At 53.3% G+C, this 20,109-nt stretch overlaps 1 protein-coding gene across 4 annotated transcripts in view; it reads right to left on the minus strand.

Moving 5' to 3' along the window:
* Positions 1 to 20,109, minus strand: part of EPHB2 (EPH receptor B2) — a 128,210-nt gene that overhangs the window by 21,996 nt on the left and 86,105 nt on the right. For all 4 annotated transcript variants that reach the window (XM_033079582.2, XM_033079580.2, XM_033079583.2 and 1 more), the window contains exon 6: positions 3,090 to 3,214. In XM_033079582.2, the coding sequence (XP_032935473.1) occupies positions 3,090 to 3,214 (125 nt within the window). The remainder of the gene's footprint in view (positions 1 to 3,089; positions 3,215 to 20,109) is intronic.

Raw genomic sequence — 20,109 nt, forward strand, 5'->3', positions numbered from 1 at the left:
GAAGCTCCTGAGACCAGGAGGGCTCTGCCTCCACCTCCAACTGCACACTGACCTTCCCAGCTCCTGTCCCCCTCCCTTCACCCCCCAGCCAATGTCCCCACCTTCAACTGCACACTGACCTTCCCAGCTCCTGTCCCCCACCTTGCACCCCCAGCCAGCCAATGTCCCCATCTCTAACTGCACACTGACCTTCCCAGCTCCTGTCCCACATCCTTCACCCCCCCAACCAGCCAATGTCCCCTCTCCAACACTGCCTGGACACATCAAAGGGCTCCTTTCCCTTCTAGAATCTGGCATTTGGGACCAAATTGGGCTGAATGTTTTCAAACAATTACAAACAGGTGACTTTGAGCATCACCAAACCCAGTCATAATGAGGAGGGCTCATTACTCTTTGCAGTGGGTCTCCAGTTCCCACACTCTGGGATGAGTTTGGTAACTTTGGATAAAAACTGCTATGCCCTTTCTAAATGAAGACAACACAGACTTTTTTAATAAGACAAACGTTGGCAGGTGCCTTTTGGAAGTGAAAAAAAAACCCATTAAGGGGAGGGCTGCAGAGAGCAGCCACGTCAGGCAGTGTTTGTGCAACAATCTGCACACATTTGCTCCAACTCCACGTGAAAGAAACTCATAATGTTGCCTTTGTACAGGCGTTTTTAATGGCATCTAAGAATAGCAGTGTTATAAATAATCTGTGAAAGGAAAACAAAAATACACCTTTTGTTTCAGGTATTGTGAACAGTTCTTTTCTGTCAATGCTGAAATAAATGCTTCTAGTTCTTTATTTAATTTTGTCTTTATATAGAAGAGGATCTATTAAAAGTGAAGAGCCAAGGAGCTTTTTATACACAATGTGTATGCTGCTATTCTTCATTTGAGTTGTTTTTATGAAAATATAACATAATTTTCTGCTGGGGGAAGAAAATATTCTACCAGAAACAACTTAACCAGCTCCAGAGATCTTTGCTGAGCATTCAGAAGCACATGGGACAGTTTGTAATGAAATATTTGGAAGGAAATCAGCTCTGCACAGACTGGCAGGGGAGTGAGAACACACCTGGGATATGTCACATACCACATCCAGCTGCTGGGTTGATGGGAAGCAGGGGAAGAGCACAGCACAGCCAAAGCCCTGCATTTTGGGATTGTTCCCAGGGATCCAGAAAATGGTTTTTGATTGCAAAACTCAGCACTGCAGTGGCTGGACTAAGCTGGACTCAGCTGTGCCCAGCAGCCAGAGCAGGATCCAGGGTCCCTGTGCACACACAAACACCATGGGGCTCAAACAACTCTGCCCTGCTGTGGTGAGATCCCTGTGCAGGGCTGCCCCCAGCTCTGGGGTCCCAGCACACAAAGGACATGGAGCTGTTGTTTCCCACTGCCAAATGGGATATTGGGCAGGAATTGTTCCCTGTGAGGGTGGGCAGGCCCTGGCACAGGTGCCCAAGCAGCTGTGGATCCCTGGCAGTGTCCAAGGCCAGGCTGGACAGGGCTTGGAACAATCTGGGACAGTGGAAGGTGTCCCTGCCCATGGCAGGGGTGGCACTGGATGAGCTTTAAGGTCCCTCCCAACCCAAACCACTCTGGGATGCTCCATGGTGCTCTGAAATACCAGCACAGGCAGAACCTCAGCCCAGCTCTGCCCTCTGTGCCAGGCTTAGTGCCCCATGAACAGCACTGCCTGAGAGGGGGGGCACTTGTCCCCATTCTCAGGGACACTGAATATTGAACATTCTCAGTTGGAAGGGACCCACAAGGATCAGCCAGTCCAACTCTTAAGTAACTGGCTCCCACAGGGATTGAAGCCACAAGCTCCAACCAACTGAGCTGATCTCAGCTCATGCTGTGCCCTGACTCTGACAATGGACAGGCAGATGTGGCTGCCTGCAAAGACTGGCCACCAACAGCAGCACCATGTTCTAGACAAAAACTCCCTTTATTTACAGAGGAGAGGGAAGAAAGAGAGACTAAGATAAAGTAAGAGGAGGAGGATGTGCTCCCTGAGATCTTCTGCCTCTTCACTGAGGGTCCACAGGGAAAGGACACTCTTTGCTTCCCAGATCTATCTTGTTATATACTCATCCATCCTGCCACATATTCTGGGATCATTTCCAAGGGTCAAAAGAAATGGCTGTGATTTATGCAATATAGGTCAGGACCTATTTAACAGCTTACAAAGGAGCCCCCCCCTCCTCCCCATTCTCCCTCTGGCTCTTGGTGATGAGAAAATAGGTCACAGGCAGGCAGTGGGGGGGATTAATCATTTCTTCCGGCAACTGCTGGGAAAAATATTTTCAGTTCCATTTAATCATAAAGCTTTTTAATTAGTTAGTTTGCAATTTATGATGTATAGTTTATAAGCTCTTGTGCAAGGGGGCAGATTCCTGGAAGGAGAAGTCTCCTGTTCCCCATCTCCCCTGGGCTGCACAGATGAAGTTCAGCCTGGCAGGGCCTGGGACCAACCTGCACTTGGTGCTCAGGTCTCTGAGCAGCCCCTGGTGGGATGGACACTCTGCACAGCTCAGACTGAAACCTCTCTGCTTGCCTGGACAGGGGGCTCTGGAAGGAGCAGCTTCCTCAGGGGTGACAGAGCCAAAGTTGTGGGACCCCTTCACACTGCACACCTTCCCCCTGTACAACATCTGGGCTCAGGATGCTGCAGAGATGCCAAACTCACCTTTGGTGTGAATGCACCCATGGGCAGCACTCCAGAAAATCTCCAAGACTGGACATGCACTGAGTATGCTCCAGCCTGGGACTGGATGTTCCCTGTCATTCCCATTTCCTACTATGTGAAAAATTAAAAATACACCCTGGAGCTTGGCTACCCTGCTCTCCCTGCAATGGGTTCACTTGCCAGCAGTTCTGTGGAGGTGACAGGAGAAGCTCCTGAATGACCAGAGGATTTTCTACAGTTGGGCCACTGGAACCATCACTGGACCCCAAGGATTGATGGCCACTGTCACCCCTGTGACCAAATACAGCAAGAGAAATCTCCTACTGACCAACCACTGTGTGCCCTTAAGTGAAGCTCTGCACCCCTCCTGTCCCCAAAGGCTGTGGGTGGCCCCTGAGGTCCCTCAGTACCTTCTCATAATACTGCAGCTCATAGTCCAGGATGACTCCATTGGGCTGGTCAGGCTGGGACCAGGACAGGGTGATGCTGTCCACGGTGCGGCTCACCTGGTGCATGATGGACACAGCAGAGGGGGCTGCAAGAGAAACACACACAGTGGGACAGTCAGACACCTGCACAGGTAGGACTCACCCTGCCAGCAGCTGGGCAGCACTGTTTGGAGCTTTGGAATTCACTTCCCACACTGGGAGAGCTGCCCAGGGCACAGGAGATCCTGGATTTTGCAGTGAGCAATGGGGGGAGAAAAAAATGGTTCTGTTGAATTGGTAGTTAGAAAACATGTAGGACAGGGTCTCAAGCAGGAAAATGGCAAAAGGAGCCCATGGTTGGAGCAGGCACAGCTTCAGGAAAAGCCCCACCAGCCCCATGCCATGCACTCCTCCCTGCCTTGCCGTGGGGAAATCGGTGTTTTTCACTTTTCCATTTGCATAGAGCAGCTTCCCAAAGCTCAGGCAGGCTGGGGCTGTGAGCTGCACATGCCAACGAGGGGAGGTGCAGGCAGCAGCCTGAGCAGGCAGCACAAAGCTGACCTGACACGCTGACAATGGAGAGCAGCCTGCACACAGGACAGCCCCGACACCGCCCATCCCAGCGAGCACAAACAGCCCTGCACACAGCCCTGGCAGCTGCCACTGCCACTGCCACAGCTGGACACTCGGCCAGGTGGGCACCAGGTGGGCACCATGCAGACCTGGCTGTGCCACACCTGGGAAAGCTGCCCAGGGAGCTGTGCTGACAAGCCCTTGGGGCAGGGAGCAGAGCATGGAGCTGCCCCCTCCCTGGGAAACTCTGAGCAGCTCCAGCCTGGTGTGCTGGGCAGGTGAGCCAACAGCCCAGGCTGGTTTCAGTCCTGCAGGATCAGGAAACTCATCAGTCTGCAGCTCCCACCTCTGCTCTGTGACAGTGACAGCACCCAGGGAAGGCTGAAGCTGTGTCAGGGAGGTTTGGGTTGGAGATCAGGAAAGGTTCCCCAGAGGTGCTGGCACTGCCCAGGCTCCCCAGGGAATGGGCACAGCCCCGAGGCTGCCAAGGAGCCTTTGGACAGGGTGGGATTGTTGTGGTGTCTGTGCAGGGCCAGGAGTGGGACTGGATGATCCCTGTGGGCCCATTCCAAGCTGGGATATTCTCTGATTGCAGGTGCTGACAGCAGAGCAGCTGACACCCACCCCCCTTGCTGCAGGGCTGACACCCACGGGTGCCTGTGCTGCCTCCTCTCCCCACATCCCAGGGCAGTGCCCATGATCCCCATCAGTGCAGGCCCATCCCAGAGCAGTGTCCAGGATCCCCATCAGTGCAGGGCCATCCCAGGGCAGTGTCCATGATCCCCAGCAGTGCAGGGCCATCCCAGAACAGCCCCAGCCCTGCAGAGCTCCAGCTGCAGAGCAGTGTTAGCCCTGGCACATGTGTGAGCACAGGCTCTCTGCTGCAGCAGCTTCAGGGCACAGGGGAAGCCTCAGGGGTGGGGAGCACTGCAGAGTGCTGCCATCAAAGCTTCCCCATCACTTGCATGCCAGCCCAAATGGATGCAGAGAGGTTTGCACTCAGATGGGCTTTTCCCAAGTCCAGCCCTTACAATATTTCATGGCAGAACAACTCATTTGACAGCTCTGAGAAACAGCCTGGAGGAGCAGCACCCAAAGGAAGGCACCTCTCACCCAGCCCAGGCTGGCTCCCCTTGGCACTGGGGCAGTGACAGGAGCTGTGCCAGCTGGGAGTGCAGTGGCAGGACTGTGGTGCTTGGATGAGCATGGCCTCAGCATGTTCCTGCACATCACAATGAATTAGCACTGAGCAGCTCCTCTCCAACACACCAACAAAAGGATTTTTCTGATCCACTGTCTGCCTCTGCACTGCTGCTTTTCTGACTCAGAGCTCTGCAGCTCCCAGGATGCTCAATGGGAGCTGGGCTAAGGGCTGGGTTGGGGTAACACAAGATCTGCCACCACACTGCTGCACCATTTTCCTTCACCTGCCTGGGCTTCCCCACTCCTGAAGGAAGTGTGATGTAGATTAGCCTCAGCAGTGCTGTTGAACTCTAGGACAGCAGAGAACTTCCATCCCTGGAGGTGTCCCAGGTCAGGCTGGACTGGCCTTTGAGCAACCTGGTCTGGTGGAAGTGTCCCTGTCCATGGCAGAGGGTGGGATGGGATGATCTTTAATGATCCTTCCAACCCAAACCATTCCATGATTCCAGCAGACCCCAGACCAGCCTCCCATCCACTTCTGCCTAAGCAAAACCCCATTACCCAAGTCTGAAACCCTGCCTGTCACCTCAGCCCTCCCCTTGCTCTGTGGCACTGCTCCCCTCCCACCCTGACATCCCCATCCCACTGCTTCAGGCCACATCTTTCCAAACTCCTGGGAACAGTTTCTCACTGGCATGAAGATAAAACACAGGTAATGTTTCTGGAGTCTGTCAGCTCTTGCTGGAGCTTGCTGCTTCCTTGTCGACACAGATTCCGTAGGACAGCTGTGATTTTCAAGACAAACATCTCTGTCTCTGGGGACAAGGCTTGGAAGAAAGATGTGACTGTGCTGCAGATGCCCTGAGGCAGGGGTGGCACTGCACTGAGGGGAGCACACAGCCTGTGGTGTCTCTGCCACCTGCTCTGGGAATGGATCCCACACTTCCACACTGAGCTTTTCCAGACAGGGGCCATGCACAGCCAGAGCTGTCCCACACAACACCAGGATGTGGCAACACCCCATCATTCAGTCACAGGTTCTTGCAGCTCAGCTGGAGAAGCTCCTCAGCTCCAGGTTCCTTCTGGTAGGAGTGAGGTCTCTGGGATGTTCTTCTTCCAGTTCCATGCACTGGAGCACAGGACTTCTCCAAGGCATCTCCTCTGAACAGACAGCAGCTACAGCAGGGTGTGTGTGACTCATGTGCTGGGACCTGGAGAACCTGCTCTGGTCTGGCTCAGCAAAAGATCCAAATGGATGAGGCTGGGCTCATCTAAGGAGCTTAATGAGACAAATGTGCTGCATGGTGGGAGGGGGCAGGGGAGATGAATGACTACAGCAACTCAGCCCTTTCCTGCACCTGGGGCAAGGGAGTGGCTCTGGAAGGGCAGGAACCTCCCCACTGCATGTCCTCAGTAACTTCTGCTCTTATCAGACACCAGGGGAGTGCAGGAATGAAACCACAGAAAGCCCAGGTCAGAAGTGACCTCTGGGTGTTTCTGGTCCCACAGGCTGACAAGAGTAATTTCAAAATCAGATCATTTTGCTCAGGACTCAGATGAAACTTAGTGAATCTGGCTGGGGCTCCCACAGGCTCTCTGAGCAGCAGCCCCCAGCTGCCTTGCTCTTGTGGGACAAGAGATTTTCCCTCACATTCCACTGGGATTTTGCTGGTTGTGCCTTGTGGATGTTTCCACAGTTCTCTCCCTCGATGCCCCTCAGCCTCCCCCTCTGCAGGCTGCCCAGCCCCAGCTCTCAGCCCAGCCCCAGGGTAACCCCACTGTCCTGCTGGCCCTGCTCCAGTCTGTCCATGACTGTGCTACTGGGAGCCCCAGATGTGGCCCTGAGACTGCTGAGCAGATGGAAACAACCCCTCCCTGGGATTTTTGCTAACAGAGCACAGCACTCTGCAATGCCACAAAGCATGGTCCTTGTCACACCCTGCACGCCAGGTCAGGCCTGGGGTGCACAGAGAGGCTCCCAGTCCTGTGAATCACTGGATGGCTGAGCTTGGAAGCAGTTCAGAGGAGCCAGCCAGACCTCAGAGTGACTTTCCCGGGTGCAGTCAGCAGGAACAGCTTCAGCTGGATCCTGACACAATGCCCAGGCAGCTGACTGTGCCCTGTGATGCACACAGGAGATCAGATAGGGAGAGTCCCCACTCTCAGAGCCTTGGTCACCCTGTGATGTCACCATGGAGGTGTGAATGGAGGTGGGTTTATCCCCATGGGGTCTCCAGGGGTAGAAAACAAACAGACCTTTCTTCATTCCACAGCTGATGGAAACACTGCTCCTGACTGAATCCCTTAGCCTCAATGTCATTTGATTTCACAGATTTCACAGAATATTTTGAGTTGGAAAGGATCCAAAAAGATCACTGAGTCCAGGAAGTGAATGGTCTATATGGGGATCAAACCCACACCCCTGGCATTCTCAGCACTGGGCACTGAGGCAAACCCAACCACTGCAGTCCTTGAAAGGCACTTTCTGCATCCTGCTCATCAGGGATGGCCTCAGATTCCTCCCAGAGGAGCCCTGTGGCTTCTCTGAATTGCTGGAGAAATAAACCACACCACAACCACCACTGGAGTGTAAAACAAGCTTAATGAAAATCCACTAATGTACAAAGGCAATGTGTCCCACAGGGTGACCCCTCTGGGGCTGGGGCAGAGGCACAGGAGGGATGCAAGTGACACTTCCATGGTCACACCCTGAGCCCCTGCACGGCCACACAACACTGGTGACAGCCACAGCTCTGCCAGGCTGGCCCTGGGGTCTGGCCAGCTTGATTTAATCCAGGGAGCTGAGCTGGGGGCAGCTCTGCAGGGCAGTGTGGGGGTGTGACAGCTCTGCTGCTCTGCAGCACACACAGGGCACTGCCTGAGCTCAGGAACTGCACACAGTTGGGAAGGATGGGATCCAGGAGGTCCCCTTGTGCTCAGATCTTACCAGGAACTGCACACACTCAGAAAGGATGGGGTTCAGGAGGTCCCCCATGCTCAGATATTGCCAGGAACTGCACACACTCGGGAAGGATGGGGTTCAGGAGGTCCCTCATGCTCAGATCTGAACAGGAACTGCACACACTCAGGCAGGATGGGGCTCAGGAGGTCCCCCATGCTCAGATATTGCCAGGAATTGCACACAGTTGGGAAGGATGGGGTTCAGGAGGTCCCTCATGCTCAGCTCTTGCAGGAACTGCACACACTCAGGCAGGATGGGGCTCAGGAGGTCCCTCATGCTCAGCCCTTGCCAGCAGAGCTGCATGACCAATCACCTCCCTGAAGGGATCACCCCTGAGCTCTGGCAGGGCTGCAATGACAGAAAACCATTCAGTGCTGGGCTGATCCCACAGTGGGGGCAGCAGGTCCAGGGAGGGGAATCTGCTCCTCTGCTGGGCTCTGGAGAGCCCCCCTGCAATGCCCTGGGGAACCAGCACAGAAAGGACATGCAGGAGCTGGAGCCAGTCCAGAGGAGCCCCTCTGCTCTGGAGCCAGGCTGGGAGAGCTGGGGGGGCTCACCTGGAGAGGAGAAGGCTCCAGGGAGAGCTCAGAGCCCCTGGCAGGGCCTGAAGGGGCTCCAGGAGAGGAACTGGGGACAAGGGATGGAGGGACAGGACACAGGGAATGGCTTTTCCAGGATTAGATGGTATATTGGGCAGGAATTGTTCCCTGGGAGGGTGGGCAGGCCCTGGCACAGGGTGCCCAGAGCAGCTGTGGCTGCCCCTGGATCCCTGGCAGTGCCCAAGGCCAGGCTGGATGGAGCTTGGAGCACCCTGGGCTATGGAAGATGTCCCTGCCCATGGTAGGGGTGGAATGGGATGGGCTTTAAGGTCCCTTCCAACCCAAACTATTCTGGGATTTGAAGATACCTCACAACACTGTCCTTTCTGATTAGCTCCAGATAAAATCCCAATTTTTGGTCATAAAGCACATCCCTGCTCTCCCACATCCCTGTAAACGAGCCCCACCATGTCCTGCCTCCCAGGCACTGTAGCTGAGCACATCCAGCATTTAAAACATGTCTTCTATAGGGGAAAAAAAAAAAAGAAAATATCATCAGTGATGCTCTGGGCCCTGATTATGAAGCTGAAGCCACTTTTCTGAAAGAGCTTCCTTTTTTTTAAAAGAGCTTTTGCTAAAGATCCCAACCAGGCACATCTCTCTTTACAGCTTCACATCTTTGACTGAAAGCATGTCCAGGTTTCCCTGTGTCAGATCTGCTTTCTGAGGATGCTGTGACAAGAGGATAAAACTCCCTGGGCACAGAAGCTCCAGAGCTGCACCTCAAGGCTACTTCAGCAGCCTGTGCTAAGGGAAACCAAACCCCAGGTGGCACAGATCCATCACACAAAGGCAGCTTAACTGATCCTCCACAGGAGGCTTTGGGTTCTGTAAGTAAGAATTTGCAGATCTCCTGCAGGGACAGAGGGCAGTGTTGGTTGCACCATGAAGCCTCAGGCTTGGCATAGCCAGAATTGGATTTTCATACAATTACAGTAATTTCACGATTACAAGCCGCACTGAGTATAAGCCGCACTTCCGGGTTCCAGCAACTTTTCATTCTCTGTCCATACACAAGCCACACCTGATTATAAGCCGCACGTTACAATACAGAGTGTGATAAAAGGGATCTGTTCTATCACCATCTGTTGAGGGTGGGGGCAGTGATCCTGATCTCTGTGGGAGATATTCTGCTAATGGGCCATCCATTGAAACCAGGCAGGGCATTGTTCTTTATCTTTTCACAACCCATCCTTCCTCCAGCCAGTCATTTTCTGCTCATGGCCATTGAGTCCCACTGTGGGACTGATAAAATTACTGCATCCCATTGGGAGTTGCTCCAGCCAGGGGGAAGAGCCCAACATTTCTTACCAAGATAAAAACAGAGGTTTTGGGACACTAAGGGAGCCCCTTTCTCCACTGGACTCCAGAGGAAAACCGGATTTCTCCACATCACCACTGGAGCTCCGGAGGGAAACTGCACCTTGTACAGGAGCACTGCTCCAACTGAGCCACATCTGTCACTGCAGGAGGATGCAGCCACCATGGAATGGGACTGCTGCCAACACCCTGCCTGACGGGTGTCAGGTTGTACTCTGACTTTGTCAGGGTTTGGGGTTTGTTCTTTGTAGTGCTGTATTTGTATTTTAATTTCCCTAGTAAAGAACTGTTATTCCTAATTCCCATATCTTTGCCTGAAAGCCCCTTGATTTCAAAATTACAATAATTTGGAGGGAGGGGGTTTACATTCTCCATTTCAAAGAGAAGCTCCTGCCTTTCTCAGCAGACACCTGTCCTCCAAACTAAAACAGCAACTTTTTGTTCTTTGTCCATATATAAGCCGCACCTGATTATAAGCTGCACTTTGGGTTCAGACCAAAATTTTAGTCAAAATGGTGCGGCTTATAATGGTGAAATTACCGTGTAGTTGCTTCTTTGAGACTTGCTGGAAAGGGTGAGAAGTATTGAGGGAAAGAAGGAAATGGAAGAAAACAAGAAGGAACCAAATGTGAGTTTTCCAGAAGAAACAAAGAGTTTTTAATCACAGGAAAACCTGAAGAAGGTCACACCAAACCCACTGAGACACAGCAACAACACCAGAAATTTAGCAGAGAATTGGGAAAAGCTCCATAACACCCAGGTCTGAACATCTGCACAAACCCAGGCAGAGTTAAAAATAGCTGAAAGATTTGTGGTTGACCCCCTGAGTATGCTACAGACACACCCCTTGCTTCCTTTGAGGACTTCAGATGATGCTGAGCCCACTGTGCCTCTGGGGAGGTTTTCCTCAAGCTCTCTTTGAAAATGCACCTTTTATTTTCAGGTTAAAATTTATGGACTCCAGCTTCCAACTGCAGGAACTTTTCTGGGTTTTGGAGCTAAATGAATGAGGAGTCTAGAAAAAGAGCATTGTCCTCATGCAAGAGCTGAAAGATAATGAAAATATTTTCTTTCTGTCCATGGAGGGTTGGAACTGGAGGATCTTTAAAGTCCCTTGCAACCCAAACCAGCCAATGATTCTGTGATTCTTTTCTGTTAGCCACATATTTTCCTGAGCACTTGACACATTTATCACCCTGTTGACTCTCTCCTCTATATTTTCCATTTTTTTGTTAATCTCCTTTCCAGAAATAAACCTCAAAACTGCCTTCAGTACCCAGGATCCATCTCTCAGCTCCAGAGCCAGCATCCAGCTCCTTGCTGAGGTTTGATATTCCTCTGAGTGTGTCCAAGGTGACACTTCCCTGCCTCAGCCCAGCCCTGCAGAGCTGCTCTTCCCTCTCCACTGGGCACCTCCACTGTTTTTTGGGTTTTTTTGGCTGTGTCCCCCAGCTCAGGGGAGGGAGGAGGCTGTTCCTGCATTTCCTATCATCCCAGTCCTGCTGGGAGCAGGAGGAGATATCCTCCATGCATCCAAAATTCGTGTAATTGGTAAAACTCTCTCTAAAGCTCAGGGAAATTCATTAGGAGAATGCTGACAAAAAGCAGCAGGGGGGCATCACACAATGAAGAATTGTTTTGGGGCAATGAGAAAGAAATGAGCCCGTTTTCCTCCTTGCTTCTGTGTCTCTGGTTTGATTTGAGGGTTCTATGCAGCTCATGTGTTTGTGTCTCCAACCCATCCCCACAACACCACAACTCTGAGCAGTTCCAGGAACCCCAGGGCATCTCCTGAGACACCTTCCTCTTTTATTCCATCTGGGAGCTGTTCCATTCTCCCAGCCCTGCTTTTTCAACATCCTGAGGTCACCTCCCTCCTATCCCACCTCTATCCCTGGAAGTGTCCAAGGCCAGGCTGGATGGGGCTTGGAGCAGCCTGGGACGGTGGAAGGTGTCCCTGCCCATGGGAGGGGGTGGAATGGGATGATTTTAAAGGTCCCTTTCAACCCAACCCAGTCTGGGATTCTGTGATTTTATCATTCAGTACATCCTGGTTCATCCCATCCCAAAGGACCCATCAGGGCATCCTTGTCTAACAGACTTTGGCAGCAGAGGCCAATTTTCTGTGTCAGGTCCTGACTCTGGGGCTGCCACCACTGGGGGTGGTTTTTAGGTCTGAACCCAGCCCACATCCAGCCACACACTGGTCAAAGCCCATGGCACTCTGTAGCCTCAGTGCTGTTGTGACCTGCAGAAGGTCACTCTGTGCAGGCTGGGAAGATGGACCTGTGCTGTAAAGGAAATAAAATGGGAAAAGGCAGTGCCACAACCCAGACCAGCCCTGCAGGGAGCAGCCAGGGGCTCAGCCTGCACTGCAGCATCTTCTGGGAGTGTCTGTGGGACTGTGTGGCTCCAGCCTGCAGGGGGGACACCAGGATCTTTCCACAGCTTCTCTTTCATCATCTCTAGAGCCATTTGAAAGGCTGCCATGCAATCTGCCCCCAGCCTGCAGCCAGCCCCCCTTCACCTGCCAGGCCAGGGCTCAGCCCCTGCTCCCTGCTCCAGGGGCAGCACTGATGAGATCCCAGAAAATCAAAGCATCCCGTTCCTCTGCTGGCTTAGCTGGGAGAGTCAGGTTACAGGCAGCAAACCCCCTATCTCTGATCACTTTAATTCCACTAACCCATGTCATGTCAGACAGAGTCAACATTTGCTCTGGAAAACACTCACGAGGCAGAGAGAGCAAAGCCAGCCCGGCCCGTGGCCCCAACCCGGCAACACTTTGAAATGACCCAGGGGAAAAAGCGAGGGGAACAGCTGGGAGCTCTCAGCATCTCCTCGGAGCCCTCCTGACACATCTCGGTCCCTGCAGTGTCAGGTTACTGCTCGGGGAAGCCGCTTTTATTGCAGGAGGGTCAGCAGGGAATTGTGGCATTTTCAATTAGCCCAGCAGCAGCGCTGTGCTCAGGGTCAGGATTAGCTGCTGACCCCGGGCTGAAGGCAGAGCAGCAGGGAAATGCACCGTGATGCTGCAAGGCACCAGCCAGTCCAGAGCCATGGGACAGCCCAGGGAATGGGGACAAGTGGGGGACAAGGGGCTGGCACAGCAGAATTTCTGGCACAGCAGAATTTCTGGTACAGCATCCTGCCCCTGTGGCAAAGGGGAGACTTGGAAAACCTTGTTGGAAGGAGCAAGTTTCCCTCTCAGTGCCTTCACCCAGGTCTGAGTGGGTGACCCAGCTCCCAGAAGTGGGAGCAGCATTCCCTGTGGCCAGGACACATTCCCACAGCCTGTGCAGAGAGGCTGGAGCTGATGCTGTGCAGCAGCCAGGACAGTGCTGTAATCAGCCACGGAGCAAGGGCTGCCCTGACCTTCCATCCACAGGGCTTGAAGAGCTCTGGGCTGGGATCCAGGCTCCAGGAAAGCTGGGTTGGAATGGCAGGAGCACACAGGGGTGAGCTCTGTCTCCAGCATGGGCAGAGGGGACAGCCAGGACACTGCCCCCACATTCCCAGACACCTGGATGTCTCACAGCACAGTCTCACCTGCAGGACACCTCACCCAAACCCTCTCTCCCTGCCCCACAGCACCCAGTCCCACACAGTGTCAGCCTAGGAACCAAGAAAGCAGCCAGGATTCTCCCAGGCTGCTCGAGCCTGGCTCTCAGGCTCATGGACACAAACTCAAAACAAAGATATAACACCTGTGGTGTGTGTGACTAGCCCCATGGACTGTATTTCTAGGGGTGTCTTCTCCTCTGTCCAATAAAATGGCTGTAAATTGTTTTCCCACGATGTACACTATTTAAATCCATTATTTATTTCAATAAGTGCTCTTTCTCGCTCTTTCTTGATGGTGTAAGAAAGTTGCCTTGTTACTGTGACTATCACCACTCCAGGAACTGGACATGGTAACAACACAGGTGACTGTCACTGGTGTCCCCAGCAGTGACTGTCACTGGGTCCCCACTCCAGGTGCCACCACTGACCCCAAGGCCCCAGAGCCTTGTGCTCCTGTGCAGCTCAGAGTCCAAACACATCCAGGTATCCAACTGAAAATTGTTTTCTCTGGTTAAAACCTCTCTCATTTTTTTTTGCTTTTCTGGCTAAAACTCTCTCCTGCCATTTAAGTGCCACAGGTTTTCACACCATGGGCCCTCCTGGAGAATGCACTTGGATTCCTCCACCATGAGACTGAATGCAGCACAGTGAGGAACACCTGGATGAGGAAGGGAGGAATGGAGGATGGTGATCCTGGTGACCTTGCTCTGCATGAGAGGTCAGGCTGGAGATCTCCAGAAGCCCTTCCACCAGCACTGGTGTGTCTGTGACTCTCCTGCTGAAAGGGTTCACTACTCCTTGTACTATTACAACATTTGTCCCCCCCACCAAATCCTTTCCCTGTGGTGCCACGTTCAGGAGGCACACACTTTTGGAACCAGGACAGAAGGTTCTGTCCACTTTTGGAACAGAAAAGCAAGGAATGGCAGCACTGGGGCTCTTTAATAAGCAACATTTGCCCTTAAAAGAGTAAAAATGCTCAGGTCTGGGATATTCCTGGACTTGCTGGAGCTCTGGAAAATTGGTGTTTAACAGTGTGTGAGGTTTTTGTTCCCGAGGTTCTTGGCAAGGTGGCCCCATCAGGCTGGTACCCACGCTGTGTCAAGTGTCTGGAAAACTTCCCAGTGGGCCCAGCCTGCAGCTCCTTGAGTCTGTAACTACAAACGCTGGAAAATCTTAAAAACATGGCAAAGCAGCCCCAAGCTGGTGCTGGCTGCGGCCCCACTTGAATCAAGGCAGCCTTTGGTGTAGATTACAGCCTTTAAAGCATTGCTAATGCCACAAGCCCAGCGACTTGGCCCAGGCAGTGAGGGCTTGGCTGTGTTTGAGCTCTTTGTTCAGTGGGCTTTGCAGCCCCATTTGCATGTGCCACCCGGCCTGCAGGGCTTTGTTCCCACACGAGGAGCTGCTCCAGAGCATCCTGGCACCTCCCACACCGCTGCCACAGCAGCTCTGGGGTCACACAGTGCCAAGGGTGTCCCCACCTCCCTCTGCATGTGGAAACTCATCTGCTCCAGAGCATGGCATGTCCCCAACAGGCTGAGGGGAAGGAGGAACATGGTGGGACCCCCAAAACCTCCAACCTGCCCCCCAGATTTTCCACAAAATGATACTTTCCCCAAAAAATGCCAATTAATGGCAATGATAACTGTCCTTAGGAATGTGACTTCAACATTTCAAACACAGAAAGCTTAGAGCTGTAGTCCTTGAAGGAGTGATGTCTGCTGCAGAGCATCCATGGAATCACAGGATGGTTCAGGTTGGAAGAGACCTTCCCACCCCTGCCATGGCCAGGGTATCCCAGGCTGCTCCCAGCCCTGTCCAGCCTGGCCTTGGGCACTGCCAGGGATCCAGGGGCAGCCACAGCTGCTCTGGGCACTCTGTGCCAGGCCTGCCCACCCTCACAACCAAGAATTCCTGCCCAATATCCCATCCAGCCCTGCCCTGTGGCAGTGGGAGCCATTCCCTGTGTCCTGTCCCTCCATCCCTTGTCCCCAGTCCCTCTCCAGCTCTCCTGGAGTCCCTTTAGGCTCTGGAGAGGGCTCTGAGCTCTCCCTGGAGCCTTCTCCTCTCCAGGTGAGTACCCCCAGCTCTCCAGCCTGGCTCTGGAGGGGATCCAGCCACTAAATCTTGCTAATTTGGGACTGAACCTTTTCCCTTGCTCTCTTGCATGGCAAACTCTACAAGGCTCCCTGTGTGTAAGGGAAAACTTTGGAAATATTTTTTTTTTCTCTTTGGAAGAGCATTCCCTGCCCAGCCCCAGATACTCCTGCACCCCTGCCAGGGCAGGGATAGCCCTGGGCCAGCCTGTGCAGGGTCAGGCAGTGTGAGCATCCTCCTGCTTCACAGGGGCACACAGAGACTCACCCCTCCCCACAGGAACCCCTCTAATCCCCAGGGACCCCAGGAAGCACTGAAGGACAAGCAGCCAGCAGGAACCTGCCAGCCTCCCACCTGCACAGGGCACTGCCCCAGGGCTGTGTTTGCCAAGGGCAGCAGGAGAGATAAATGAACCATCTGGAACACAGGGGGAAAGGTGAAGCTGGAGCCTGCCCATCAGCTCCCAGCACAGCACAGAGCAGGGGTGGTGGCACACTGGGGGAGCCAGAAGGGACTTTCCACCCCATCCATCAGGGACAGACTCTTGTTTTGTGACCAAAGGCAGCTCCAGATGCACTGGAACAGGTTTCTGAAGCCCCAGGCAGGTGTGGGAGAAATGATCCTCAAACACACGGTGTAATTTATGCAAGAGGGAAGCCTGGGAGTCAGCAGGAGGAGGAGCCCCTGAGATGGTGGTGGGCAGGGAAGGGCATCTGCCAACATCCCCCCACTGCCCACCCCAGGAGTGGGAAGAGGCTCCTGAAGAGCTGGGCCAGCTCCTGCCATCTGCTGCAGGCATCTCCAGTGGCACAGGAAAAGGGATCTGGGCATGGCAGGATCCCCCTGGGCACTCACTGCCAGCTGCAGTGCTGAAGGCAACAGGTTGGGACAGCAAGGGAGGGGAGGAGGGCAGCAAATGCCAAGCCACATCATGTTCTGGTGGCAGTCAGGGTGAAGATGGGAGCTGTGGGTGACTGGGAAAGGAGAGAGAGAGAAGACAGGTGATGGAACCAGGATGGGGACAGGGGTCCATGGAAGGCAAGGTCTGGGTGTTCTCTGGGCTAAGAGAAGCAGCCAGGAGCATGTCAAGGTTTCAGGAGGTCTGGAGTGTGGGACTAGGCTGATTGTCACAGAAACACATCCAGGGAAGCCTCCAAAAGATGAATCCTGGGATTTAAGTGACCTCAGGACAGACCCTCCAGCTTGCTCTGTCACACAAACAGGCTTTGTGCTGGCTCCTCCATGTGTGAGATGGCTCCAGAGCTCAGGAAATTTCTGCTTTTCCCCCTTTTCTGTCAGATTTCTGCACAAGAAGTACTCTACTAAGTCTTGAAACATCAAGAAGTATGAAACTACTTCTGATGGACCTCAGTCACCTCAGCTCAGCTGAGGCTTTCCCACTTGGGTCATTGTGGTCTCCCATTTATGCAGCTCCTGGACAGACTTCACAGAACCACTTCCAGCCTGCAGTTTTCCAAATCAAATGTTTTACTGGTGTCCTGACAGACAGTTTCCTGTATTTCCTTAGAAAATCAGTGATTTCCTTGAGAAAAAAAGCAGTGATCTACACAGGCTCATGTACAAGGACCTGATGGGCTGCCTGTCTCTTGATGGCTCAAGACTAGTTCTCTTCCTAAAGGTTTTTTAGCTAAAGCCAGGAGTGAATTGGAGGGAAATTCCCATCCCTGGAAGTGTCCTAGGCCATGCTGGACAGGGCTTGGAACAACCTGGTCTAGTGGAAAGTGCCCCTGCCCATGGCAGGGGGCAGAATGAGACAGCACAAACTGGATTGTGGGATTTGAACAGGTATTCAGGCTGATCCAAAACATCTCTGGGCTAGAACATTTGAAACTTAGCTGAATTAAGAGCAATGGCCATAAATCATGGCTTGGGAGGCTCAGGCTGGACACTGGAAGGAGCTCCCTCCCCAGGAGGGTGGTGCTGATCAGGGGCAATCAGAGGGACCATGGGGAGAGCCCTGCCTTTGGAGACAGCCACCAACTGTGTACCCAAAGCCATGACCTCCCTCAGGCACTGCTGGCAGCTGCCCTGCCCTAAGGGGGAAGTAGGATGAGAAATCTGAGATACTCAAATGTTACAACTTCCTGCCTTTTATTCTGGAACAAACAGCAAAGTGGAGTGTCAAAATCTTGTTGAAGTTCAAGGCCAGCTTGGATGGGGCTTGGAGCAACCTGTGCTAGTGGAAGGTGTCCCTGCCCATGGACAATCTTTAAAGTCCCATCCAACCCAAATAATTCTGGGATTCTCTTATAAACAAATCCTCAGAGCTTTGAAGCTCTGGAAAGCTCATTCCAGCCCTTTGAGGTAATTCCTGCACTTTCCCAGGTTCTGGTTTCACAGACAATAACTCTTGGCTGCAGCAGGGCCCAGCTGAGCAGCAGAGAGGGAACAGGAGGAGCCACTGTTCCTGCTGGTGCCCAGAGCAGCACAGGCTCTGCTGGGCTCCCTCACAGGGAGGGAGCCAGACACATCCTCTGATGCACAGTGAAAGTGAGAAGATAAAAGCAAGATTCCCTGTGCCCCAGGCAGTACAACTCTCCTGTCCCACCTGGCCAGCAGCATCACTAATGTGACAAGCACACAGCAGGCTGGCCTGGCTGCTGAGGAGCTCTGCTCCTACCCAGCTCACCCCTTCACCTCACCTGCTCCCCAACGTCTCTGTGCCCCTTGCTGCCTTTGCCAGCAGAGCTCTGGGACCATGGCTGCAAAAAATAATAATAATCCTCCTTGCTGGTGCTCTGCACATCCCAGGATCTGTGCTCCACCGCTCATGGGTGAATTCCTCAAGGTGTGTGACAGGATCAGGGGGCTCAATCCAGTGCTAGGAGACCCCAGCAGAGCAGGGCCATGGCCCATGTCCTTGTTTTGGACTATGGTCACCTGTCCTTGAGCTCATGGGCTCCTCCAAGTGCTCCCCAAAGACCCTGCATGGCTGGGACACAACCTGGGCTGTGACAGTCACTGAAATTCAAACCCTGCTGATGGGACAGAGGGGTGAGCTGCTCATCTTCCTGGCCAAGAGACCCAGAGAACCATGGAAGATTGGAAAACACCTCCAAGATCAAGTTCAACCTCTGACTCAATGCCACCTTGTCCCCTAACCCATATCACCATGTTGTCACACACTGCTGTAAAATGCCACCCAGAATAACAATGCAAAAAATCAACAACTTTTCTGGATGTATAAGGGGGAGAAATCATCTTGATGGGTTTATCAGGACAGTGATTTCCTTCAGCACACACTCCCTGTATGGCCTCTGTAAGGGCCATTTATGGCTCTCTGTGGCTCTGTGTGCAGCCAAGAGCCTCTGACATCAGCACTAATCCTCCCCCCTTATCCCCTGTGACAAGAGCTGCTCACAAAAAGAACACATTCCCAAGGGCCTGCATGTTCTCTTTCCCCCACCCCTGGGAGGTCTCGAATTTGTTTCTGGATACTCCAGAGCCTTTTTCCTTACCCTCAGCTCACAGAGCCAATTACCAAGAAGTGCCCATCCCACTGCTGTTAACTCATCCCTGCCCATGGAGCCCTTTCCTTCAGCTTTCCCAGGGCACCCAGCCTGTCCCCAGTGTGGATGGAGCCTGCAAACCCTCACAGCACCAAGACTCTCCCCAAAGAAAGGCCACATATTAGTGCTCAGGGGCTGCCAGCAAGAGCTGGTGCCTGGCATGGCTCTCAATTACTCAAGTGTTGTTATCCAGAGCCCTGGGCCAGGCTCAGCTCCTTGACCCCTTGGGATGGCTCTCAGCCACCCTTTTGGCACAGCTCATTTGTTGAGGAATGGCTGGGAAAAGGCTCTTGGTGGCACCCAGGCTCTGTCACAGTCCCTTCAGACAGGACTGTGGCACATGGAGAGTAATGAATTCCACTGCTGAAGGAATGCTGAGCTTTGGGGGATGAGGTGCTGCTCAGGTCAGAGTGGGAGAGGCAGCAGTGCAGGTGAGCTGGAGATGCACAGTGTGCAGCTGGAGGTCGAGGAGAGCCTGCTGAGAAGAGCAGAGAGGAAACCCAGCCTGGGCTCAGAGGGGACAGAAGGTGCTGCCCAGGTCATGTTTATGGATATCCAGTTTGCTGGAAGGGGTCACAGCCATGGGATGGATGATGGTCACCAAACCATCACCCACCCTGTGCCACCCACCTGGCCACACCCAGGACCTTCCCTCCCTCTGGCTCATCTAGAGGAGTTGTTTTCTTACTCTCACAGATTTCTCCTGGGGGCATAGAATGGTTTGGATTGCAAGGGACATAAAAGCTCATCCCCCCTTTAATGGGCTGGGACACCTTCCACTATCCCAGGGTGCTCCAAGCTCCATCCAGCCTGGCTCTGAGCAATTCCAGGGATGGGGCAGCCACAGCTTCTCTGGAATCCTGTGCCAGGGCCTCCTCACCCTCCCAGGGAAGAATCCCCTCCCAACAGTCCATCTAACCCCTCTGGCAGTGGGGAGCCACCCCCCTTTTCTTGGCACTTATAAATGTGGGTGCTGGAGAACTGTGACACCTGAAGGTTTGGGATGCTGCAGGTGATGAGCTATCTCTCCTCAGTCCTGCAGCACAGAAGGTCCCCAGCAGTCACCCTGAGCCCCTGGGGGCACCAGGGGGATTTTCCTTGCTCCCTGCAGGGCTGCAGGAGGGGTGGTGGGCACTTTGCTTTGTCCAGCTGTGGCAGGAGCACAACCCCATCACACACTGAACAATGGAGCCCAGCTGGCTCCATGCAGAGCC

The sequence above is a fragment of the Catharus ustulatus genome, chromosome 24 (genome assembly GCF_009819885.2).
Source record: "Catharus ustulatus isolate bCatUst1 chromosome 24, bCatUst1.pri.v2, whole genome shotgun sequence".
Taxonomy (NCBI): Eukaryota; Metazoa; Chordata; class Aves; order Passeriformes; family Turdidae; genus Catharus; species Catharus ustulatus.